General features: G+C 44.8%; 1 protein-coding gene across 2 annotated transcripts in view; it reads left to right on the forward strand.

The window, feature by feature from the left end:
- LHPP (phospholysine phosphohistidine inorganic pyrophosphate phosphatase) overlaps positions 1-26,906 on the forward strand; it is a 73,687-nt gene that overhangs the window by 12,545 nt on the left and 34,236 nt on the right. For both annotated transcript variants that reach the window (XR_003987719.1, XM_008491748.2), the window contains exons 3-6: positions 343-496; positions 3,724-3,787; positions 4,825-4,917; positions 11,244-11,335. Coding sequence is in view for 1 of the 2 variants with exons in the window: in XM_008491748.2 (XP_008489970.1) it covers positions 343-496; positions 3,724-3,787; positions 4,825-4,917; positions 11,244-11,335 (403 nt within the window). In the remaining variant the exon portion in view is untranslated. The remainder of the gene's footprint in view (positions 1-342; positions 497-3,723; positions 3,788-4,824; positions 4,918-11,243; positions 11,336-26,906) is intronic.

A 26,906-nucleotide genomic window follows, 5' to 3' on the forward strand; every position in this document is an offset into this window, starting at 1 on the left:
ACAGAGATTTGAAGTTTAAAGGTTTTTCTCCTGTAGGATGTGGGTGGATCCTGCCCTCACTGTTACACATTTCATTCAACTACCCAGGAGTTTGCCTCTGGTCCTGGTGCTTGGGTATAATGAGCCACTAAGTCATGGGTGGCCAGGGTAGGAAATGGTTTATTTTGCTCTTTGTTATAGGACAGATGAATAGAAGGATCCAGTCAGGAAAAACCAGATGATTCAGACTTGTATTTCTTAATTTTTTTTTCCTGTGTTCTGTGTGAATTCATTCAGATTCATTTCTGAATGAATCAGAAATGTTAAGGGGTTTCTGGATTTTTTTTTTCTTTCCTCCTGTAGATCTTCTCCCTGAATTTGATGAGATTGATAAAGGAAACCCAAACTGTGTGGTTCTAGGAGATGCAGCAGAAAACTTCACTTATGCAAACCTCAATGAAGCTTTCAGAGTTCTGATGGGGTTGGAGAAGCCTGTTTTGATCTCCCTTGGGAGAGGGTGAGTTCAGCACTGTTTCTTCCACAACTTTCTACATTTTTTAATTTCCTCCAGTGTCTTTGTGCTTCGTGGAGGTCAGGTAACAGTGGGGACATCCACACTGCCAACTTTTAAGTAGTGAATCTGGACTGGGAGGCTGATCTGCTCAGATACCTGTCAGTGAAGAGTTTCCAGTGGGTAATTCAGTCACGTAACTTGGTCTCCTGTCCTGAGTCCTTTCCTTGGAGCCTTTCCATGGGCACAGGGGGAAACTGAGGTGGTTGCACTGCAACATCTCTCTATAAAAAGGTGGTAGTGATGCTGCCCAGGAGCCACAACTGAGCCCTGTGCTGATGTAGGGTTGCAGAGGGCATTGGAAGCCACTGAACTCACCATGCCAAACCCTCCAGTTTGGAAGTCCTCAGACCCATCCCTTTCATTTCAGCTGTCAGTGACCCTTTTTTCAGTTGGCAGTGCAGATGAGCCCCTTGTGTGGGTGTGTTTAATCAAGTTGTAGCTGCTCAGAGGAGAAAAAGTCAGGGTTCAGACCTTGACACAATCCACATGTTTGCAGGTGGCAGGGGGAGGGTTCAATGGCTGTTGTTTCATAATCCCCTAGGAAAACATCCTTTGTTTCTCCAGAAGGAAGTGTGAGAGCCTCTTCAAAACCCCACAGAAATCTGGGGGAGTTTAGATTTTGTGTGGGTGAGTATTGGAAGGGGCCAGCAAGATGGCAGGCACTGCTTGTCTTTTTGTCTCTGCCTTTACAAGACCTCAGAGATGAAAAAATGATTTTTAATAGTGAAAGAAACCCAAATCAAATACAAAAATCCAACAGGCTGTGCTTGGATAAAGGGCTGTTTGTGTAAGTTTGTGATGCAGTTTGATCTGCCAGCATCCTGGAATTGCTAATGGTGTGTGGTGGATCAGGTGGTCCAAAAATTCAGTGTTTCAGCCAACAATCAGCCAGGTTTCCTCCTCCAGGTTCAAATCCTTCCCACATTTCTAGTGGTTGAGATGTGATGCTGGCTGGGGCTGATGGCCTGGGTGACAGAAATGACTCCTTGCCTTGGCTGAAAGTTGATTTAGCATCTGTGTGTTGATCCATACGTATGGAAATGTCCTGCATGAGAGAGCATTTTCATGCTGGTGGCTTGGGAATTCCTATACAGGAGGAATAAGAAGGCAAAAGTTTTTATAAGCTAGTACAAAACCCTACCAATCAAGGCTGGGCTGGTGTGTATGGCAAAGATTTGCAAACAAAACCATATTTTTGAAGTACCAGGTCAATTGTTATGATAGAATATCAGAAGATAATTATTAATTATTCTATGGATATTAAAGGAAACTTTTGACCTCTTACTTCCACATGCATAGAAAACCCAGTCAGTGAATTCTAATTCTAAAACCAATTTATTTAGGTGTATTCTGAGATTTTAAACACGAGGTTAATAATTCCAGAGCTGAATAATAACAAATCCCAGTGGCCTTCCTGGAGTTATTCTTATCTGTTGTGCAATGTATGGGCTTAAGAAAAGCCTCTGCATGTTTAGCTTGAGGAAACTGTAGTGACAACTTTTTCCTGTGGTTCAATAGACCATAATGGCTTTGAAAAGCCTTCTTAGTTTGTGGGTTATTGATCCAGCTGGGCAGGACTTGTCAGTGGGAGGAAGCAGTTAAATCCATTGTGTTGTTGGACCTGACATCCTCTGATCCTACAACACGAGCAAAAAAATCCTTGCTGCTTTCTCAGTCAGGATAAGGAGAGAATGTTGAGCCAAGAGCAGGATTGCTGATGTACAGGAAATAGAGGAGTTTTGTGTTAGGATGTTACCTTTCCAAATGAAGTCTAAAATCAACCTTTATGTAAGGTTTGCAATGAGAGCCATGCAAAAATGCACGTGGAAGTGTTTATTGATCTGTTCATTCATTGATGCAGACAGCTCTAAAGCAGCCCTGCTCTTATTTGATTTATTCTTATTATTTGGTTTTATTACTTGGTTTATTTTTGTTATTTTTCATTTTAAAATTTAGACTTTGGGATATTCTGGGCTCAGTTTTGACCATGAGCATTTTTAATTTTTTTTTCTAAGATTGATGATTTAGGCAATGTAAAAAAAAGTTCAGAATTCATTACCCTGGTATTAGTTCTCTGACTCAAAGAGAAATTTAGAGAAGTCTCATTGCAAAGGGCCATATACAAAACCCAGCCATAAACCAGTTGGTTTTTAACACAGAATCAGTGCCATTAGTTGGGCCTTGGGTGAGTGGGTTGATTTTGGTTGAAGTTTTAGTTCATTCTATAGAAAACTGAAGTGTTGGAGTCACTGAAGCAGAATGCCCTCCTCCTGAAAATGGAGTGATTTACATTTAGCATCTGTTTGGGGCTGAGAGTGGGAATTGGCTTTGTAATTTCTTCTGTCATGCCACTGTCAGAAAATTAAGCTGTTTACACTGGACTATGGAAGGTTAATGGCTGTTCTAGCAAAGGTCAAGTGGTCATTCTAAAGGGAGGCTGTGCTGAATAATTGAAAATGGCAGGAAGGAGAAGGCATAAAATCTTAGCTGACTGCTCATCCTACCTTTTTTCCCTTTCATGTAGAAAGCTGTCTTTGCTCTGAGCAGGAAAGCTTGGAAGCCCTGTGTTAGTTTGAATTTCTATTCTGGAGGAGCACTGGGATGAGCATCCTAATTTTATGAGCTCTGTAGCAACAGGACCATTTTTAGAAGGGATAAAACTTAGCTTGGAGAGCTTGCTGTGTCCTGCTACACAGTGCCTTGGCTTTCCTCACGTGGGACAAGCAGTGATGCTCAACTGGTTGTGGTCCCCTCCCAGACATTCTGATATTCAGGTGCTGCTCTGTGCCAGCTCCCATCCTGTGTCTGCTGCTGATTAAAGGAAGAGCAAAGTAACTCTTGTTCTTTGTGAGCAGCTGGGACTCTGTGCAGTAAAATGCAGTAAAATCATCCTTGATAGGAGTTCAAATCCCTTTGAACCAGTGGAGTTGTGTCCCAGCTGCCAGATGGGCATCCAGCCTGAGATCTTTTCCCCAGGCATTGCACAGTGCTGAGCCTGTCCTTTCCTTAATTCCCAGTGTTAAATTAAGGTCCCAGAGTTTCTGATGACTTGACTTTTTGTTGCAGCCATATGGACATCTGTGTAGGGGCAGAAATAATAAAATGTGGTTTCTTTGTGTTTAACTGCCAACGTTTTCATTTCACTGGAACTTTATCACTTTCATTTCCAGACGCTACTATAAAGAAACTGATGGTCTGAAACTTGATGTTGGAGCATATATGAAGGCATTAGAGGTATTTTATAGCTTGCATTATGCTTACTCACTCTGTGCACCTTGTTAAAAGAGTAACTTGTATAAATACAGGTCATCTTCTGTAATTACTCACCTTGGTGGAGGAAGTTTCCACAGATTGAAACTCTTTTGCTGCAGCCTTAAGACAGGTGGATTGATTTGTTTTCTGGCTTCATTCAGGTTTTTAAAATTCTCTTTAAAATGTGAACTTTTACTATTGTGGCTGCTTTATTGGAAGTGTGTCTCTTGAGAGAAGCAGTCAGAAAAGAAAAAAAAAACATGGAATGCTGTCTGCAAGATACTGGGAAAAAGGAAAAACCCAGTTTATGTTTGGAGTGTTGTTAACACAGCCCTTGCCCCTAAGAGTTTATAGCAAAAGGCCATATTTAATATATTAGTATACATATATTAGTAAATATTAGTATATTTAGCAAGATACTTAAGTGCAGTCCTGATTGTAATCTTAATTAAGTTTGTGCAGAACTGGAACCCAACATATGAGCCAGCCTAAGTGTTCTCCCTTTTATAGGCTTGCAGAGAATTTAAAAAAGCATAAATAGTGAATGCAGAGAATAAAGCAAAGTAGGGTAGTGGAGAAATGCAGAAGCACCTTGTCCTGCATAGCATTTAGTTAAAGAAAACTTGCATCTTTAGAAATATGCCAAGTGGTTGAAGAAACTCTCTATGTCTTTAGGGTCCTCCAGTACTTGTGATCATTTCCTAGGATGGGTATTTCCTTAAGAATATCTTTAAGAGTGGTGCTCTTAAAAAAATGAGTGACAGTGAAGCTGAGTCTGAGATCTGCTCTCATGATGGAGAATGCAAAAGGTGTAATTTGAGATGTTTTGGGAGGACTTTCTCCTGCCAGAGAACATTAATAATCCAAAATCTCTGATATTCAGCTTCACCCCCTTACTTGCTGTATTATTTTATGGGCAAAACCCAATAATCACATACTTTCTGTAAGTTATAGAGTTGAAGAAGTCCTTTCTAATCAGCTTTTTGTCTGTCCACCCCTCTTCTGGTTTTTTTTTCCAGTATGCCTGTGATGTTGAAGCTGAGGTAGTGGGAAAACCAGCAAAAGCATTTTTTGAATCAGCCTTAGCAGAACTGGGAGTTCCACCCCAGCAGGTAAGGTTTCTGATGCTGTGACCACTGGCTGTGCCATATAGTTGTGCCCACTGATGCTTTTTTAATTATTTTTTTTATTATTTACTGTCTTTCACTGATAATTATAGAAGGGGTTGAAAGGCATGTGGCCAGGAGGAGATGGTAAATACTTTTCCCCAGACTCAATGTATTATATATGGTGCAAAGAAATACTCCTGTTCAGGATATTCTTATGAGTTATTTAAAAAAGAAAAGACAAATTGTTGAAAAAATGTTTCAGAGGGGAAAAAACTCCCATTTACCCATTTTATCACACAAATAGACAAAAGAGGACTGAGAGTGAAGAGAGCAAATGGCATGAGGACCTGTTGAATTTCTTCTGCCCTGTACATCCTTGTTACCCATCTAGAAAGCATCCCATTACTCTTTGCTTTCCTGATAGTTCTTTTTGACTTCTTGTTTCCCTTCTCATTCCTCTCTTTTTTTTTTTGCTCTGACCTGTGCCATCCTCACCTCTCCCCAATCTGGACTCTTCCATCCATCCCTCCATTCTCTGCTCTGCTTTCTCCTTGTCCTGTTGGGTTGTGCTTTCTTGTTCACCTTCCTCCCCAACCATATCGTTTGGAAGAGCATGGACTTCTCTTGTGAAATCCCTTTATTTGGAGGATAAGGGAAAGAAAAAAAATAAAACAAAGAAACAAGAGAATAAAAATTCAGTTTTCTGAGGAAGATGCTTGTGCCTCACAAGATGAGAGGTGCCCAGTGCCTGGCAGTCCACTTGGCAACTGGAGGCTGCAGAGTGGAGGAATGGCAGCCAAAATGTCACATTTTTTGGTGTCACCCTCACTATTATTTTTTTTTTCAGTAAAAGGGAAAGGCAGAAGTAGGATATTAACTAATTCAGGTGAATGGGAAGCACTGACTGACCCAAAAACTCCTCTGCTGTTATTGCATTCATCGTGTTTTCCAGACACATCCTGAATGTCTGCTCCCTGCTTGCACAGCCCATTTTCTACCCTCTCTGTAGCTGTGCCCAGATCCTTCTTGTTGATTTGTTGTGGTGTCACACAGGACATAAGGATGAGTATGAGATGCCTCCCAGACAGCAGGGAATTACAACCTAATAATTCCATCAGAGGGTTTGGGTGACATTATAAACAACAGGAGTGAAGTTTGGGGTGGCTTGTAGGTCCCTAGAGCCTGGAGATGAAATTATGACCCTGTAAATCAGTATGTGCTTGGGTTTTACTTTATGATAGAGTGGGGAGATGGAAAAGACCTCGTAGGCTAATCCATCTCCTGCCCTGTGCAGGAGTGTTCCCTGCTTCCATTTTATTAATGGTTTTCCAGTTTTGAGTGAGCCAAACAACTGGAGTTCTGTAAGAACCCCAGGGTAGTGTTGACAGCTGAATAGGTCTTGCAGGCAGCTTTTCCTGAGATCCATCTGGGTGCTTCCCTTTTAAATTAGTTTTATTCCAAGTAGCAGCCAAAATCACTGTTTGCTTTCCTGAATATTTTCTTCTTCCAGTTACCTCCACTCCTGTTATCATTCCAGTTGTTGTTTCCTGCTGAAACTGTTCAGCTCCCTCTTGGTTTGGTCCCTCTACCCCACTGTGATGCTTTTTTCAGTCCTGAACCACAATATCCCAGGTACAGCCACAGCTGTACCCAAAGAAAACCCAAAAATCCATTTCAGGATTGGCAGAATGACATTTAAGGGAAAGTAGCTGGGAAAAAAAAAAACAAAAACCAAAAAGAATCAAGCAAAAAAACCCAATAAAACAAAAAAACAGAAGAAAAAGCCAAACCTCAGAGCTCAGCCCTTGGATAACTGTTTAAGTCAGAGGCAATAAGGTTTGGGTGAAACAAATAGCAGGCAGAAGAGGGTTTGTTTGTTTTTTTTTTCTCTCCTTGTGTAGTGGGTAACATTGCAGGGGTGAAACAGGACCCCAGAGATCCTGTCTCAAAAATGGTGCTTCAGGGAATAAAACTTGATTTCAAGCTTCACCAAGCTAGCAAAAAACAGTCCCATAGGGAGATCCTGGGTGAGTGGTTCCCATCAGCTTCAGGAGGATTTGGTTTGGGTACAGAAAATCAGTAATAAAATAATAATAATAATAATATAATTTATAATATATAATATAATAATAGTCCTCAGCAGAGTCTACTCCTTACTCTCTGGTCTTGGCTGGGGATTCTCCTAGTGCTCCTAGTGACTCACTTTGTGTTTTGACACAGATTTTTTTGCTGTATAGTTCCTAATGATAAATTCCATCAATTTGTTGTAGTCCTATGTCTGGTCTGTAGGTATAATTTTTTGTACTGAGATTTGAGGTGGAGGGACTCTGTGCCTACTGAAGGAGGAACCCAGGAAACACCCTGCAGAAAGGCACTCTGTGGTGCTGGCCTTAAAACCTGGCTCAGACACATGCAGAGGAGGAGCAATCTATTTCTGACATATTTTCCCAACTTTTGAGTGCTTGACCTTATAACTTCAATGTTCTTTTGAAGATGATTTGCAAATTGTTTTAGTTAATCCTATATAGTCATAAAAACTCAGTATATACAGTTCAGTGAGTTCCTTAGTACCTCACTGTATTTATTAGGTGTAATTCTGGCTCCTGAATGAGCTGTATTTCTCTGCTTTTGTCATGACATGACAAGGGCTGGTTTTAGTTGCCTTTACTCCTGCAAAATGTTTGCCAGGAATTCATCCCACCCGTGGAATGGGTTTGATCCATACAATGAATTCCAGCATTTGAAATGAGCTGTGCTTCTGAAAACATCTTACAATTTTCTTTCACCTGACTTTTAATGAAAAATACCTTTCAGATAAAGCTGTCTCACCCCACTAATGCTAGACACTGGCAAATCTTACATTTCTCAAGCTGCTTTAATCAATAAAGTTATCACCAGTCCTTTCCCTTCTGACTGAGACCCTGACTTTGCCTTCTGCTGCTGAGATGTTTTCAACCTGCACTTAGAACAGAAAGAACTCCCCACAGCCCCATTTTCATTTTAACCTTTCCTCAATGGCCTAGAAATAACAGATTGCCAGTATTACTTTAATAGATTGGAAATTTAAACCTCTTAGAGGTAGCCAGACCTATCTTATGATTCAGTAATATGACAAAGAATAACACTTCTTAAAGGTTACTGAAATGCCTGATTCACAGGTTTTAAGGCAGCTGTAACAGTGGATGATTTTTACAGCTTTACAATAAAACCCTCAATAATGTTAAGGTTCTGCTGGTTTTATATAATCATAAAAAAAAAGTTCTCTGTGTAGCAAATTGTCCTGCATTAATGGGAGTTCCAGCAGGTCACACCGGAGTGCATAAAGCACCAGTAGTTAACCAGTTCCCATTTCTGCCACCTGCAAAGCTCAGCTGGGATTTAGTGATGCGTGAGAGCAGGCACAGGTCACCCCCAGACTGGCACAAGGGATTTACCACCCTCCTGCTGTCCCCCCCACCAAGATTTGCCATCTCAGAAAGAGGAGTCGAGTGGCCAAGTGAAATTTCAGGCTGCAAATCCTGCTGAAACCTTGGAGCCTGTGGAAACCTGCCCTGGGGGTTGGGTGTCACCTTTTGTGTCACCTGTCCTGCTGGACGTGAGATGCACTTTGGTGCTTGCAGAGCTAGTAGTTCCAAGGTATAAACTTTTAATTAAAAGTACTATGGGATCCTGAAGCCTTGGAGATTACCAGGCCTAGGAGAATAGGGAGAAAAGTAAATACATTGTATTTCTTAAGGAGTTAATAAGTTAATCAAGATTGTGTGTAAGCTTTATTTACTTACATCCCTGGCACATTTAGCTTAAGTTAGGCATAAATCTGTTTGACTCTAGGAGCATTCACTGGGTTCAGGAACAGCGTGGCCAGCAGGTCCAGGGAAGGGATTCTGCCCCTGTGCTCAGCTCTGTTGAGGCCACAGCTTGAGTCCTGTGTCCAGTTCTGGGCCCCTCAGCTCAGGAAGGAGATTGAGGTGCTGGAGCAGGTCCAAAGGAGGCAACTGGGCTGGTGAAGGGACTCGAGCACAGATCCTATGAGGAGAGGCTGAGGGAGCTGGGGGTGTTGAGGCTGGAGAAGAGGAGGCTCAGGGGAGACCTCATCACTCTCTCCAACTCCCTGAAAGGAGGTTGGAGCCAGGGGGGGTTGGGCTCTTTTCCCAGGCAACTCTCAGCAAGACAAGAGGGCAGGGTCTCAAGTTGTGCCAGGGGAGGTTTAGGTTTCTGTTCACCACCCTACTAGCACCTCTGAAGGCTTCTTGGTGAGGAACCAGTGAGGTTCCTGACCATGACAGTGATCTTATCCAGTGGGGATTGTATGATGCCTTCTCACCCAAAAATTCTTGAAGGTCATGGTCATCTCCTCCATTATGCCAGCCTATCTGGCTTGAGTTTGATGGGCACTCTTCAGGTGCAGTAACTTCACTCAACTTTCACTGTGTTTTTTTTACTAAGGGATTGGAGCTGGGTGATCTTCCAACCCAAACTGTTCTGTGATCATTGCATGTGTACAGCTACACACTCCATCTCCCCCCAGCTTTCAGGTTTAGGGAATAGAAATTACAGCCTGAATTCTGTGATGATTTGCCTTAAAACCAGAGAGACTGTCTCACTGCCTTTTGCCTTTCTTTTTAGTAAATTTTTAGCCAATCTAAAAAACAAAAGTAACTTCCATGGAATAATTGACCAGATTAACAGCATGATCCCTGTGTGAAATCTGAGCATGAACAGGGATCTCCTAATTCTTGCTTTCAGTGGATAAGTGACCTTTCAGTTTTAAATCTTTCTCTCTCTTCTTACCATATTGCAGTCAGGGAGGAAGTTAAACCCAGGTTTGACAGGTAGAGTTTTTTTATTTCCCTCGGCAGGGCACCTTTTGACCTCTATCTTCTTGCCAATGATTTTTTAAATCCTAAATGATTTGGGAATAATTGCTCCTCCTCTAGTGATTATTGCCCTTCACTGATAGTAAATCTGTGCAATCCCCAGGGGCTGGAGTACATTTTTTGTATGCCTGTGCCACAAGCTGGCCTGGACAGGCATCACTGCTCAGCTGCACCTGCACTTCCAGAGCTGCTGAGTGTCTTGCAGGAAAACTTGCCTGGACAGGAGAAAATACAGGGACTGCTTGGTGGGTTGACAAGTCCTGTCCTTTTTGTTCCCATTTTCAGAAGGGGAAATTAATTTTTAGGCTTTTGGGAACCCAGTGCTGTAATTACTGCTAGGGAGCAGGTCTGCTCCTGGGGTGCCCCCATGGATTTTCCAGGGTTCCTTCCTTCCCCACAGCCTTTTTCCCCCTCAGGGAGTTGGAGGCAAACAAGATGAAGATCAAGTAGCTAAAGATGGAGCTACTTCATGATGAACATGAATATATATTTTCAAGGCTGGTGTGTTTCCCTGGTGTTAGGTGCTGCCTCCATTCTCTCCAGTGTAAGGTTGGAAGGTTGAAAGCTGGTTTTTTGCTTATTTTTTAGAGATTACTGCTTTGTGTAGATGCTGTTTTTTGTTCAAACTATGACATGAGTCCCCACCAACCATTTTTAACTTTGAAGTGTAAAACTTTTTAATGCAGGGTATAGTAAGCACTTGAAATTTTGAAGATGCAGTTGTTAATAAGACCCCATGGCTGATACGCTTCAATTTAACAGAGATCTTTAACACTGACAGGGGCTCTGAGGTGAGCAAGTGTGCTGCACGTTTTCATCAGACACTCAGACAAATTTTAGCACAGCCTGAAGGTCTTTTCTCAGTTATTTTTTGGATCTACTCAGTTGAGTTTATTAACATTGGCGTAGACTTGAGCTGGGTGTAACGCAAACCGTGCTCATCCATATCACGTTGTGCCAAAAGACATCAATTAGATTCTCTAGTAATTTCCCAAATTTCTGTATCAGCCAGAGTGTGGGGTAGGATCACAAGCTTAATCTTTTGGCTGGCTTTTAGAAGAACAATTTTTAGGCAATGTTTAGAAGTTAAGCTTAAAACCACTTGGAGCACAACATAAATGCATCATTAGGAACGGAGTAGGACTAACTTCATAAAATTCAGCATTTCCTCTGAACTGTGCCAAATCACTTTGATTCTTCGATTTTTTGGGATTGATTACAAGTTGTGCAGATGTTTACTGCACCAGCACATTGCTCGAGGAGCCCCAGCATGAATTACATTCAAGGGAGGGTGACTTGTAATCAATGCGATGACAACGTTGTCTCGTTTAATTTGTCTGATGGCAGCATTAAACCCCAAATCAAGCTATTTGTGATGTCAGAGGAGTGTGATGTATGCGGGAAATAAAATCCACTCAATGCCAATGTTTCTGTATTTCCTGGTTCTGACAGGCCATCATGATTGGAGATGATATCCTGAATGATGTCGGCGGGGCCCAGCGCTGCGGGATGAGAGCTCTGCAGGTGCGGACAGGGAAGTACAGGTCAGTGCACAACCTACACCCTGCAGGAATCATGGAAAAAAAGGTGAAATAAGTGGAAATAATGATTTTTGCCCTTCTCTCTTTGCCACACCGTGCTCTAATTTTCTTGCAACATCTTAATTTCTGGAAGAAATGGAGTTGTGCTTTGGAAGCTGGTTTGCGTTCAGAGTCAATGGGCAAGGGCAGGTTTTTTTTCTCCTGCTTTTGCAGATCTTTTTGCTGTTGATGGCACAAATTTATCATCAGGATACCCCTCTACTTGTCTGAACAAACACCTTGTGCAGTAGTTTGGATTTGCAGAGAGCATTTTTGTGTATAAAAGTGGCAGGAAGGGGAGGACATAGTGTCTTTGATCTCTTAAAGAAATATTTTCTGTTGAATTACTGCTGTAATTTTTTCATCCCAGTGCACAGAACTGGTGTGTTTCTTGGGTTTTGCTTCTTTATTTTTGTTTTGCTGCTGCGTGGAAGTGTTCTACACTTGATAGAAGACATGTCTGAAACTTCTAGCAGGGTTAAGATGATAAAATGAGACTGTCAATTCAGTGCTCTCTGAGGGTCATATCTCACAGCTTTGTGATGGACTCCATATGTCTGCTATTTCCCCCAGACACGTATTCAACACTCAGATGCCTGGGATGCAAGAGCTGTTTCTCTGCTTCCTGTCTTTCCAGGGAGCTTTTCCAGCCTCACTCACCTCTTCCAAATGACCTTCCAAAACCTTCTCCATGGAGGTGTCTCCATGTCTGCTTTCCCTGAGCCAAGAGCTGCAGAGAGGTGACCTGAGAGCACTTACAACCAGGGCATGGTGCAGGGTTGCTTGGTGGAAAATGAAGCAAAATGAAGCCATCATCTGATGCTCAGGCCAGGTTAGGTTTGAGGTCAGCTCCTGAGGCAGAGCAGATGTTGGTCCCTACATTTAACATTTGGGTTCCATAACACTCTAAAGCTCCCCTGAACCTTCACCTCTTCAACCTGACCAAGCCTCATGGCACTGGGCATGGTCCAGCAGCACCATCTATTCCTTGATTTTCAGATCGTGAGACTGTAAAAGAAGGACCTGCTTTTTGGAAGGGATACAGCAAGTGAGAATGGTGCTTTCCATAGGTTAAATGAAAAGCTGTTTTGTTAGCTTTCAAGTCAGGCTGTTTCTCAGTTCTGCTTTTGGTTTATGTAAGGTGATAGAGTAATACCCAGTGCCTCAGTTCTAGTGGGCCAGCAAGTGATGCTTTATGAAAAAAAAAAAAAAAAGACAGGTATAAGTGTGTTGCATTTGGGGTATTTTTGCACCTTTAAGATATTACATCTCAAAATCAGTTATCTAGTTGAATAAAGCACAAAAAACCCCAAAGATTTAAAAAGCAGCTATATACTTTGTGCTCTTGGAGTTGTCTGTAACCTGTGTCATCCCATTAATTTCCTAAAGGAGAAAACAAGGATTTAATGGCTGAATTTATTCTGATATTAAGGGGACCTTTTTGTGAATCTACATCTTAATGACACACGGATCCAGGTGTCAGGGAGGGAAACAGCTCTGCTCACAAGGGTGAATTACACCTTTGCTACTCAACAAACGTCTCCTGTGACATCCCAAGGAAGGTCCCAGGTGATGCTGCATCCACATTATTAAGGTGACTGACATAAACTCTATACACACACACATAAAAATAGGTAGAATCCGATGCTGGAAAAAACATTTTCTTCTATCAAGTCTGAGTCACAGTTTCAGAGTTGAAAGGGAGTCCTCAGCTGTTCTAGATGGGGAACAAGATTGTTTTCCACTGTTCCATTTCCTGTTGCAGCCTGTGGTGGTTGTTACCTGAAACCAAATCTGATGGTGTGGGAGTGAAACACAGATGAGTGTCTCTTGAGATTAAGCCAGTCCTGGTGTTAGCAATTGTGAGTCAAGTGAAGTAACTCCTGTTTGCCAAGAGAGGTCAGAGCTGTAGCTGGTTTTGAGAATGACTGATTTTTGTACACGTGGAAAATTGAAGCAGTGAATATTGAGAGAGATGGGGAAAAAAATCAAAACCTCAGCCAAACCCAAACAAATGAATGAAATGAGGAATAACAGCAAATTTAATTATTCCATGGCTGGTTTCAAGTATAAAATGATGCACACATCCTCTCTTGTTGTTCTACACCCAAGGACCTCTGGATGGCACCATCACCTCAGCCTTAGCCACAGCTTCGGGTCCTCGAGGCTTGAGGCTGCTTTTGCAGAAGGAAAGCACAAAAGGCTCAGGTTGTTGGGTTTGTTGCAGTGGGATTTCCAAAGGTTTCAGTTCTGAGAGTCCATCCTGCAGCTCAGGACATGGGTGATCACCCCAGATGAGTTCTCTCTGGGTTTCTTCACCCATGAACAATTTTTTCCATTGCCACCCTAAGGGTGCTGCCTTGCTTCAGCTGATTTGAGAATCAAATAACAAAGAAAAGAGGAACTACCCCCAGGAACTGCTGCAGGTGCATTTCACAGCATTTTCTGTGGAAATGACATTATTTGCACAAGTTATACCAGTGAAGACATTCTGCATGTTGTTCTGCTGCTCATCCAAGCAGCTCTGTTGGACCCCTCTGGTCTCACCTAAATGCTGTCCCTTCCTGGCAGAGATTGTCACCTTCTCTCCTCCTTCTCTGTCTCTTCTTTCAGGGGTCAGTGCAGTTTGTAGGAACATCTTTGAAGCCTGTGTCCCACCAAAGGTTTATGCATCCCAGCAGGAAAGATGGCTTGAATCATGGTTTACTGTCCTGCTTGTTGGTGTTTCAAAGGCACTTCAGCAATCACAGGCTGCAGAGCAACTTGGTGCATTTTACTTGCTTTAATAACCTAGAAGGAAAAGTCCCCTTTGGCCCTGAAAGCTTTTTATGGGAAGAATCTGTGGATCTGCTGATGGAGATTTCAGCAGCAGGCAGGGGTGGAGAGGTTTTCTGTAGGGCAGGCAACCTCCAGCTGACATCTGCAAGGGTTTCTGCAGTGCTGGCTGCTCCCAGGGTGGGTTCAAAGTGTGGGGTAAGCTGCAAAAACATTGTTTTACACCACTGTGCACAGAGGTCCTGAAAATCAGCTCCTTTGTCTCACTTCTTTTGTGCATTAAAACGAAAATGTATGAAAAACTGTAGAGATGTAGCTGTAGATTTCCTTTAGTATGACAAGCTTTGCATGCTCCTCACTCCTGCATCTGTGCTTGTCTTCTCTAAAGCACTTAATCCTCCATCAGGATTTCATCTCAAATGTTGAGCTCTTTTCAACCAGGCATGGTGTAGATCAGTCCATGGAATGTCATAAATCCCAGCTGCAACATGGAATAAAACTTCTGTTGGCACAAGTCATGGCTGCAGGGGAAAGGTGTGGAGAGAAGGTGATGTTCTGAGTTGGTCTCAGCATGGCTCTCCAGCATGGGCTGAGTGGTTGGGTTGGCCAAGTGTAGCCTTTATTTGGTGTAAAATCCAAATACAGAGGGTCAGTCTGGTCCATAGGATTGTCCCTTCTCTCACTTTGTCCCTTTTACAGGACAGATGAAGCCATTGCTGCAGACTTGTGTGCCAAGAGAAGAAACTGGTGTGGGGTTTTCCAGCATTGGGAAATCTGATGCTGATTACCAAGTTTCTGTGTCACACCTGTGTGTGTGTGTGTGTGTGTGTGTGTGTGTGTGTGTGTGTGTGTGGAGGCCCTTCACAGCCAACACCTTTCCCAGCTGGGAAGAACTTGCACAGGGTATGTGCTAATTCCACTTGCAGCTAATTGGCCTTGACATCAAACCAATAATTTCCACAATAACTATTGATTCTGCAATGCTGCATAATGCCCTTGTTCCTCTTTCGTTTCATGCAAGTCAGAGCAGAGAGAAATTACTTTGTGGCTCTTCCAGCTGTCTCTCTTCAAAATTGGAATCAGCTTTCAGGTGTGTCAGCTCATCAAATTGCAGGTGATGGCAAGAAAAACTCCCTACCTACCCCTTTCTCCTTGCTGTGATTTGCAGGCTTTGCTTTGTAAGAAAACCTGAGTATCCACATGAGGTTTTCTTCATTTCATTGGGGATTTATCTCCATCCCATGGCTGATACAGCAACATCCCTGAGCTCCTTTGTTATGGACATAAAGGATCACCCAGGGATGGAGGATAAAAGGCCAGGGTTCCACCAGAGCATCCATCTCTCTCCAGCTCTGCCACTGTTCTTCAGGTCAAGTTACTTCATGTAGCCATTTTTCAGTTTCCCCACTTCATAATTATCCTCTGAGAATAATAAAGTGGCTTGTGATCTTTTCCTCTTATCTGACTGAAGACAAAAGACAGAATTTGTATAGATTTCTAGAAAATCAGCTTGCCAAGAGAAAAATCCAGATGTGGCCAAGACAAAAGTTGTGACAGAAGGAAGGTCTTGCAGGCTGCCATTGTCAGCTGATTAAGGATTGAGAAAAACAGGGTGGGTCTTTGTAATAACTTCCTCAATGAATTTATAAAATTATTCTTAAAGTTCCCACCCATTAATAAATTCACAGCTGTCACTGTCATGGGACATGAACCCTCATGACATCTTCTGCAAGGGAATAGTCACATCCTACTGCTCTGCAGGGAAGCAGCATCCCCCCACCCTCACTTTCTTGCTCACTGTGTTACTAACCCCAGCCAAGAAGAACAATTTTATTGGTTTGTTCACATCTCCTGGGTCTTGATGGAACATACCAGAAGTGTGTAGTGAGGACTGACAGAGACACTCCCTTTGTGCTGAAACAGAATCAGAGACATTTCAATGGCCTCCTGGTCCTGATAATTAAGCCTGTTTCAAATATTAAGTGGAAAGACTCCCAAACCATATTTCTATTGTAAAAAGTTGTGTTATAATTCACATTAGTTAATAGCTTCAGAAATGCTTATTAAAACCTAGTGTCAGCAAGTTGGTTCTCATTTTAGCTGGTTGCAGTCAATCTTAAGGCACAGCCTTACTCACTATTTATTGCACATCCAAATCACAGTTTTCTGTCCACGTGAGGATCTTCTTCACACGTGTTCATCAATTTCTTGGCCACAATTTGGTAACTGTAATCTTTGAACAGGCTTTGTAGAGGAGGTTCAAAGGAGACACACTCACATAATCACCTGATGACAGCATTAAGTTTTCCCAATATATTCAAATATCCAGACACAGAAATAACAATTTTAGTGCCTGGTGCTTTGGCCTATGAGAAGGTTTAATTTCTTGCTGCCATGGTGTGCTGGTACAATCCAACCATCCACTTTTCAGGGTATCACCAATCCCAACATAAAATAAATTGCAGTGGAAATACAAGTTGTTGAGCTACAAGTGGTGAACTTGGGAAGCAGGAGATTTAATCCTCTGACTCTAAAGAATCATCTTTGGTGTGTCTTGAGTATTTCACTTTCCTTAACTGAGCATAGCTAAGTGTTTGCTTCCCAGTGAAGTTACTGATTTATATTAGAAATACCAGTTGAACTACATGACTGTTTTAGGTCCCTTCCAGCTGAACTATTCTGTTTCATTCTAAATGCAGATTATCACTCAGCTATAAACACTTACAACAGGAGCAAGAAGGGATAGAGAGTTCTGCTATGTTGTAGCTAATCTATAAATTTAACTCTCTTCAGTCCCAAAGAGAAATGGGAGTTTATTTGCTTTTTAGTAGCATATTAATTTATTTGCTGGTACCATAAGGAACCTTGAGGGGGCAGAATGTGCTCCAGCCAGAGCCATGGTGAGTGCTGTACATATGCTCATTGCTGCTCTGAAAAAATCAGTCTGAATATCCCAAAAGAGATCAGTCTGTGATGAGAATAGGGGCAAGGGTGAATAAGAGAGGAATGGATCAGGTCAGTGAGGAAATACAGGATTACCCCACAGTCCTGCCAGTCCTTCTCTCTATCTGCCTAATGCCTGACTCTCATCTTCAGCCCTGGTCTCATCCCATCCTAAACCCCTTGGAAGAAAGCAGTTTGCATTATTCTGCAGATCAGGCTGGTAGTGACCACATCAACCTCTGCTGCTGCAGTTTTGCTTCCCCTCTTGCTTTGCATCCCCACAACACGCGCAGGAGCAGAGACAGCTGCCTGAAAGGTTTCCATTTCTCCTCCTCTGAAGCTGCTAAAATAACAAATAAGTAAATAAATAAATAAAGGGCTACAGGAGGAGGAGCAGGAGGTGGCCCCAGTGTCAGCCACCAGAAGCAAGAGGCAGTGGGAGCTGGGAGGGCACCTGGCTCAGGTGAGGTCCATGGGACTAAACCACTTCCAGAGCCTCTCTGAAAGGCATCCAAAGTTAATGGCCATTTTTTTTTCTTCTTTTATTCATGCCAGGCTGAGCTGGCAGCTTTTCTCCACCTGACACAGTCGTGTTCATTCCTGCATCTTCCCAAGTAACCCCAGAGCCTGTGGCTGGTCCAAGGCATCTGTGTTTCTCTCCTCCCTGAAGATAACATCACTTATAACCTCAGGTGGTGGTGTCTGCACTGCCTGCAAGGAGACAGCTCAGGGACTCTCCAGGGTTTCTCCAGAGGGTGTTCACCTCCTGCACAGCACCCACTGTCCCTGCAGACCCCCCTGCCCTCCCCTCAGCTCCCTGTCCCAGGGGACCTGCAGGCTCACAGACCACCTCTGGCTCCTGCCAGACCCCCAGCCTCCCTCCCAGTCTATGAGACAAGACAGAAAGCAGCTCCTTGCCTATTTTTTATCTTCAGAGACTTCTTCTCAGTGCCAGCATAATTCCTGCAGTAGAATTCAACAGCAAAGCAGTCCTGGGAGCCAGCAGAGCCCAGCACTGTTTTTCAACACTTGTCACTTGCAGAATGCTGAGCTGTATGAGTTTGTCCAACACTTGACAGCCATGATGAATGCCATACCAATGGCTAACTACTTTATTTCCATAAAAAATGCTAATGAGTGTGTTGAAATGTGCTGCAGAAGTGGCAGAGCTGGGACAAATGGGTAATTGTGGTTTCACTGGAGATTTCCTTTTTTAAAACAGGGGTTCCTCTTCTCTGCATCTTTTTTATTTTTTTTTTCCTCCTGTGGTTAAATGTCATCCCAGCTCACTTGGTGGATGGAGTCTTCTCAGCAGAAGGACAGGCTGCTCTGATTGATAAAACCAAAGCAGAGTGTTGTTTTCCAAAGCAGAGAGAAGCAAACAAGAGAGAGGCAGGCCAAGTCAGCTGCTGATGTAACTCCCTCGGAGCAAATGGTTTCCTATCTGTCTGAAATTTAATCTGCTGCCTTGGCCTCTCTTGCTCACACCATAAACATGCTGGGGAGCTGTGGTGCTGGACACAGGGACTGCTGTCCCTCCTGTCCCTGCCAGGCTTGGGCTGGTGGCTGCTTTTTATCCCCTTTGGGAAGCATGATGTGGCTTGCTTGGTGTTAAAAATAAAGCAGCCAGCAGTGCCAGCTTTGGGTCTTCTGCGTGTCAGTGTTCATGGGCAAGCTTCATGTGAGAAAAGGGAATAGGGACAGCTTGCTGCTGGTGCTGGGACATGAGTCAGGTTCACACTTAGCCCTGAAACAATGACAATTCTCACTCATCTGGGGGTTTCAGTCACTGTCGACAGCGTCCACGTTGCCTCCTCGGTTTCCCTGCGTGTTCACAGGCAGCTGTAAAACCCCACGAAGGGTTAGTGCATGGGGTCTGTGTCCTCTGCCAGGGCTTTCAGCTTGAGCCCTCGTCCTCCTTAAAAGCAAGGATGAGTCTCAGGGCTGTGGGGAGCAGGGCTGGGGAGACCCACTGCCTGCCAGCTGCACCCACTGCACACGCTGTCCCTCTGGGGTGAGCATCTCAAAAGCTTTCCCCTTCTTGACTCTCCTCTGACTTAGGTCTAAAATGGGCCTGTGAGATCAGCTGATGGAATCCAGACTGGTTTGGCTTAGAAAACACCATGGGCAGGGACACCTCCCAGAGCCCAGGTTGCTCCAAGAAAATCCCAGCTGGGCTGAGACACTGCCAGGGATGGGGCAGCCACAGCTTCTCTGGGAAACCTGGGCCAGTGATACTCTGCTAAATGGTGTTCCCACTCCATAGACGTATTCCTGTGTGAACACAACTTCTGTGGCACCTTCAGGGACTCCCTCCAGTCATTATGGAAGGGTTTCTTGGCCAGGTTTGTTGCATGGTGCTTACCCCACTGTGTGCATTTTATTGCACAGCTCCGAGTGTGCGTTAGCTCAGAGGCTGCACAACACCCTGTGCTTTGCACAATGCATCTGCAGGGCCTCCTTCCCCATCCCCTGGGAGCCTGCCTGTTCCCAGTTTGTACTGGAGGAGATGGGTTTCTCAGTGCAGATTTCCAGAGGGCTACACAAGGCAGGACACAGCTCCCTGCAGCGTGAGATCGGATTCAGACCCTGGTTATGGGATTACAGCTGCACTTAGGGGAGGATGGGAGGGAGCCTGGAGTGGGCTTTTTTATCTTGGTGTGAGCTGCTGAAGCACCATGTCAAGCAGAGCAGCTGCTGGTGGCCTTCAGAGGGATGTCCTGTGCTGCAGAGCCCCTTCACCTGCCACCCAGCTGAGCTTTGTTCAGACCCCAGCAGGGCTTTGCAGCTGAATAACATGAAGTGTTCAGCTGGGCTGCTGGCTGCCTGACACTGAAATCAAGCCTAAAAATAGGAGGATGTCTGACCCTGAAGTGAAGGATTCTCACTCCCCAGCTTGGCACCCGCCCAGGGTGACATCATCTGGAGGGGAAGTTGGAAAAGCTTCCAAATTTGTTGCTTTCTGGGCAGGAGTGTTAAATGTGTGTGGCTATGGGTGAGCAGGCAGCACATCCACGGTGGCCATGGATCAGGGAAGGAGGGAATGGGGAAGACAAGACCCCAAAATGGAGAAGGACGTGGATGTTGGAAAGAGAACACATTGTGTATAATTTGAGGGGAGATGGTTGGAGCAGGAAAGGTCCCATTCAGGCAGAGCATGTTCCCTAAAGATGACAATTTTGGGGTGGTTTTAGGTGTGCTGAAAGGTACTGAGTTACAGTCAAGGTTGTGAGCATCAGACCACGCAATGAGTCACAGTTATGGTTTGAATCTGCCTGATTTAGCCTTGGAAATGCAGGGATACTGCTCCTGGTGGCCATGGAAGCATCCGAGGTGTCCAGGAACTGAAGGACCTCCCTTGGTTTCAGCTGTGATGCTTAACAGCAGCTTTGTGCAGGCTGACCTTCTGGAATTGGATCAAAATCTATGCTCAAGTGGCAGGGATGACCTTGGTGGTGTTGTTCTGATTTCAGATTGCTTGAACCAAGTTTCCTTGTCTTTCTGTGCTAAGCTTCATTGTCTTCTTTCCAAAAATGCTGGGCTGTTATCAGTGCAGTAGGCACTTTTCCTTCTGAAACTTGATGGGTTTTTCCTTCTGGATACTTCCAGGCCACTCCTGTGCTCATCCTCTAAAGACAACACCTTTACCTTGGCATTGAAGAGGCCACACTGGAATCTGGAGCTCTTTTCAGAGGGTGAGAACTGGGTGTGATATTTAGACAGGGTGGCTCCATGATCTGTTTTCCTTCTGCCTTTTAAATTCTCATCACATATTTATGATGCTGTTAGAGCAGAGATGCCCAGAGCACAACTCTGGGCAGTCTTTGGTCTCTTGAGTCCCAAATGAAGCTGAAAAAACTGCTGTTGCTGTGTAAACACTGTGGCAAGAGCTGATTTCATGCATAGTGCTGGGCATTTTTAACCCAAGAATGAGAAGAGGGGAAGAGTTTTCCCATAGCCATGTCTCATCTAATATGAAACCAATTGATTTGGCTGCAAACTGAGGAGTGTTCAGGCATGCCCAGCCTTTCTTTGGGGGTTTTGATGTTCTTGGATCATCCCAGCAGTGAAACTTTTCCTGCAGACAAGCCAGCTCAGAGCCACCTACCCCAGCAGCAGCCCCAGGTGAGCTGCTTTTCACTCAGCAGCAGCCTCTGGGCAGGGTTTTTCTGACTCAGCACCAGGATGTTTCTGGTTGTCTGCTGGGAAATGATCTGGTTGAGGTTGCCAAGGTGTTTCATTGGCATCAGCTGAGCCCAAGGAAGGCAGATGATAGCCCAGGCAGGGTCAGGAGTTGGCATCCTCTTCTAAAATTAAGTAGAGAGGAGCTTGCACAGTTTTTCCACGTTTTGCTCATTTTTCAGGGGAAAGGTTGAAGCCTTTTTGTCTGAGAGATGAATCTTTATTTGCAGTTAGACTGGGAAACTTGTGATCCCCGCTACTTTTTATTCAGTGCAGCCTCACTGGACTGATCATGGGAAAGGTAAGGACCTAAACCTAAACAGCTGGAATAAATCTCCTGTGGGGCAGCAGTGAATGGGAGTCCTGCTGGAGGGCAGCTGCTGTGTCACAGAGCCATCATTTCATGGGGAATTAATGGAGCTGACACAAAGGCAAGCAAGGCACACACTAGAAGAGCTGCCTTTTATTCCTGCAGACAGAGCTCCTTAGTTTTGCTTGCTGGTTGAGATGTTGGAGCAAACACTTGACTTGCTTGTCATCTTTAAAGTATGTAGAGAGGTGGGGAGTTGGCTTTTGCTTTGCAAAGCCTCTTCCTGCAGTTTTTGGCATGACTGATCACCCTGCTCACAACAGTCTCAGGGCTTCACAATACAGTAGTTCTGCACAAAGCTGTATTTTTTTATGCACACAAGTTTTTAAGGCTTTGGAATCATGTCCTGAGACAGTCATCTTCTGGTTTGACATACAGCACATGGGTGCAGAGGACTTTGCTGGGAAGAGGGAGCAGGTTTGGGGGCTGGGAGGTGGTGGCCAGAGGTGCTGGTGGACACAAGGTGATGTGCAGGTAGCACAAGCTGTCAAATAATATTCAGATTAAAAATGTCAAATAATAATAGGTGCTGGAAGACCATTCCAGGACCATTCAGCTTCCTGGGGAGCCATCCTTAATGAAATACTTACACCTCCTTCCCCATGACCAGTCCTCATCTCCCCCTTGCACAGAGCAGCCTGAAATGTGCTGGGGCTTAGAAAGCAACTTCTTCCCCTTGCCAGTCACTGCTACCCACGTGGCTTTTTCTACTGTGTCTTTCTGGCAGTTAAAAACAAGCATTAATCCATTTTATTTCCAGAGAGGAGCTCTGAGATCCTGCCTTGTCTGTGCTGACAGGGATGGGAGGCAGAGAGGTTAAAACTGATGCTGGCCAGAGGGTCTCTTGTTTGCATCCTCCATGTGAAAGTGCTTGAGCATCTCATGGGAACAGATGTTGGGAAGGGACACAGCTCCCAGGCAAGGAAAATGGGATCAGAGGGGGAAAAGGACAGCAAGGCAGGGGGGGGATTTATTCCTCCAGAGGGCTGCACTGACCTTTTCCATCTTGACAGCATCCCTGGCTCCCTTCATCAAGCATTGGAAGTGCAGGGTTCCTTTGGGCTCTCCTCTGCTTGCTCTTCCCTCTCTCCTTGCTCTATAAGTGGAGGAAAAGGACAGGTTTTGGATGAGGACTCTTGGAGGTCAACTCTGGTTGGTACAAAGACCTTGGTTGAAATTAAAAGAAGAGCAAAACACAACACAACCAAACCTGTCTGCATTTAAATCAGCCTAATTAAAGTGGCTTTTTCCAGGAGCTGGCAGGCAGGAGCTGCCTTGCCTGCCCTAAGTGATTTGTGCAATTACTCTCTTTGTGTTTGTCTGCTGGGTTTTTGTTTTCTTACATCACTCATTTATGGGACACTTCTCAAGGAAGATCACCTATATGCAAGATGTTATTTGAAGCTGAGAAAGCAGGGGAATAGGTTCTCACCTGCTCTAAGGAGTGGAGTAAATTGGCAGAGCTCTGCTGCTTTACACCTGCTGGTGCTCTGGCCCACTGGCTGCCTGGAAATAGCTTACCAAGTGTTAAAAAAAAAAGAAAAAAAAGAAAAAAAAAAAAAAGAAAAAGGTTTCTCCATCCATCTGGAACACATTTGCATACATCAGGGCAAGGAGAGGCATTTGTGAGAGCAAATGCTTCATTTATCAGTGTATGAGAAAAGAGGGGATGTAGCTGGGATAATTATAACCAAGATCAGTCTTCTTGGAATGGAAAAGTAACAACAATCCTGATTTTACCAAATCCTCTGAAATTTACTATTTATTTAACACCCCAGACCCTCTCCTGTGGCAGAGGATCAGAGAGATTTATGGAGGTGCAGTTTAATAATCTAAATACTTAGGAGTTCATCTCCGTGGCCCTTGGGCTGCTCTGGTTATTTTCAGTGTCACTGCTTGGAGGCCGTGGGAACTGGGGATGAGGATGGGAGCACAGGGACCAAAAATCCACCAGAATCTCTCCAAATCATCTCCTTCCACTTGCTGTGCAGGTGAGAAATACGTGGCCAGCCCAGGCAGAGAGAGAAGGGAAGGGAAAAAAGCTCCTTCCATCACCTCTTCAGGAGCTGCCTCTTTTTGTCCTTTTTCTGGTGTATCTGTCTTATTTTCCCTGCACTTAAGGATTTTTTTTTTTTTCCCCTGCACATAATATTTATTCAGAAATTCCCTCTGCATGGAAGGTCATAGTAGCAAATGCATCTTTGAGCTGGAGAGCTGGCTGCAGTTTCCTGATGACAAGCCATGGTTATCACCTGTCCTTGCAGAGTCCTGTCAAAACCTGAACTAGAAGCTGAAATAGCAGCAGGAGGAGAGAAAATCCCTTTGGGACAATACAGGGTTTGTTAAAAGAAGAGGAGAGGTTATCCAGAATCCATGGAAATAAGACAGGCAAGGGAGCAGAACTATGAGCCTGGAAGCCCTTTTGCTTCCATCATTTAATATTAGGAGAAAATGCCTGGACCTGGGGTTTAATAACTTGCTGATGTTTTTTGTAGCAAGTTCATAATTGCTGAGCCTGTCTGCATTTGTGAGTTTATGAGCTGTGCTGCCTTTTGGCTGAATATTTCTCCTTTTCTTACCATGAAAGCAGCTGTCATTCCCAGTCCTGCATGCCTTGCAGGAGCAGAAACCCATAACCCTCATTTCCCATTCAACTCTAAAGCACTGTGGGATTTTAGGCTTGGTATAAGCACAGACAGAAAACCCAAACAACAATCCCTAAAAGATGAATGTGTTCATCCAGAGAAGACAGAAAGAAAATTGCCTTTCATAGAATCATAGAATTGGCTGGGTTGGAAGGGACCTCAGAGATCATCAAGTCCAACCCTTGATCCACTCCCCCCGTGGTTCCCAGCCTTTGACTCCTTCCGAGGCAGAGTTTTGGTCCAAGGGGTTCAGTAGCATTGGAAGCCTCAGTGCTTCAAAGACACAAGCCAAATTCTCAGTAATAAAATTTTAAAAGCAATTTCCCTCCAGGGCACAAACTCTAATATCAGATCTCCTACGTTTTCCCAAAGCCCACTCTTGAAAGCAGAATGCACATTAAATCAGGCTGCCTTGTCACCAGGACTCCTGCAGTGTCACCAGGAAGGCCACAAGCTCCAGACAGCTTGGAAAACTGAGGAAGGAGGAGGGGAAGAAGGGATTGAGTGTGTGTTTGGGGGTGTTTCAGGAAGCTTTGGTTGCTAAAGCAGTGTCTTTAATGTCCTGTGTCCCCTGCCTGCCCCTCCTCTTGATGGCTGTTTCAGATTTTTGCTTACATCCCCATCCTGAAGAGTCTGGGTCAGGTGTGGAGTGATGTGGGATTGCTGATTTATTAGGGAACATCAGTACTTCTCAGCCTGGGAGCTGTGGAACAGTTGGTCTGAGCAAAGGGGAGGAAGAAATCTTGGCATGTTCTTAGGAAAATGGTGAGACAGCAACAAAAAATGTCCCCTCTGCCACATGTCCTGAGGAGAGGTGGTGCCCTCAGTGCCAGCTCTGCTCCGTATTTATCTCTTCTGGAGGCAGCTCCTTGAACCTGAGAGCTGCTCCAGGGGTCAGGGAATCAAAGCAGCTTCCTGAGGGCTTTGGATCTCACCAGATTCCTGCTGCAGCATGGGCAAAAATTCCAGCAGCTGGGGATCTGGCAATGGGAGGCAGGTTTAGGAGAGGCTTCTGGCTCCTGCTCCCAGCCCTGGTGCTGCTGTGGATGAGGGAATTGCCATCTGTACCATGTGCAGGTCTGGTCCCTCTGCAGCTGAATCCTGTGGGAGCTTTTCCCATCCCAAAGATCTGGAAAAGGGCTTGCAAATCCCACATGCATCACTTTCTTCATGGGTTGTTGTTTTTTTTTAACTTACTGGTTTGGAAACATTGCACACCCCAGTCACAAGAGGCAGAGGAGTTCTTGAAATCCTGACCTGGGGTTGCTTTCAGCTACAAAACCCTTTCAGCACCAGTCTCAGCACCATGTCTCTGTTCATGTTGCCTACACACAGACTTCCTCTGGAATTGCTCAAGGAGGCTCTTGGAAAGTTTTGGGAAGCATGTCACAGATGATGTTAAATAGGATGGTGGCAGAGGGAGGGGATGGAGTGACCTCCTTGTCTTTCATCAGTGCTTTGGACCCTCTGCTGAAGCTGCAGTGTGTATTTAGCTCAAAATTGCTTCTTCTGGCACCCTCCTCCCACACATTTCTGTACTAATATGGCCATTCTCAAGGGCTTTATCCCTGCCAAAGCACAGCCTGTTACCAAAAAGAAAATAGACAATGAGGAGGAAGCAGTGGGGTTTGCCATATAAACCTTGAAAACTTACCCATGCAGAAGAAGAATAATAACCCAGAGTGTCATTTTCATCCAGACAGATGCTTCCTGGATCAGAAAGAGCAACTGGATTTGATGGGAAGGGATAAGGAACTTTTGTAGCTCCCAGGTCCTTCTCCCCAGTCCTGTCCCAGCAGCTGTCCCTGCCTGGCCAGGGGTCACAGCACTGTCACACAGGGTGGGGGCTTCATGAGCAACCCCACTCCTGGTTGCTGAGGGCTCTGAGGTGGGGAAACCTCTCTCCTGACCCCAGTGTGGGTGCTGCTTCTGCCAGGGTCAGTGAGGGTGCACACGAGTGCCAGCAGCTCCAGCTGCCTCCTGGCACTGCCATGATGCTGCCTGCCTGCTCTTAGGCAGCTCCCAGCATTGTGTCTCCTTGTCCTGGGGGGCAGAAATCATCTCTGGGCAAACCAGGATGATCCAAAACTTCTCTTCATCCCCTCTGTGATGCTGGCATCACTCCCATGAGTGCACTTCTCCCACCCTTCTCTCCCTCTTCCCAGCTCCTGTGCTGCACAGGGTGAAGTTGCTGAGCAAGGATCTCCTTGCTGCCTAACCCTTGGGATGGTGAGGGGACATCTCACAGGGATCCCTTTCCAGGAGAAGCCTGAGCAGGAGCTGTCCTGGCCCTCCTGACTTGATCTGAGAGCTGAGGCTGTGGGATGAGCTTGAGGGAAAGGTGTAGGGAGAGATCTGGGGGAAAAGCAAACCAAACCATCCCAGGGTTCTGGGGCTGGAGCAGCCCAGCTGGTGCTCCAGGGCCCTGCTACACCCCCAGCAAACATCCCCCATATCCAGCTGGGTGGGTTTTTATTCAGGTGGGTTTTATCCAAGAGAAAGATATCAAGGAAGAACATCCAGAAAAGCTGCAGTGCTTGTTCCAGCTCCTCTGCACTGATGTTTTCTAGACAGAAAAGCCCACAGGCTCATGGAGAGTGGCTGGAGGGAAACCTCATCC

This window comes from Calypte anna, chromosome 6 (genome assembly GCF_003957555.1).
Source record: "Calypte anna isolate BGI_N300 chromosome 6, bCalAnn1_v1.p, whole genome shotgun sequence".
Classification (NCBI taxonomy): Eukaryota; Metazoa; Chordata; class Aves; order Apodiformes; family Trochilidae; genus Calypte; species Calypte anna.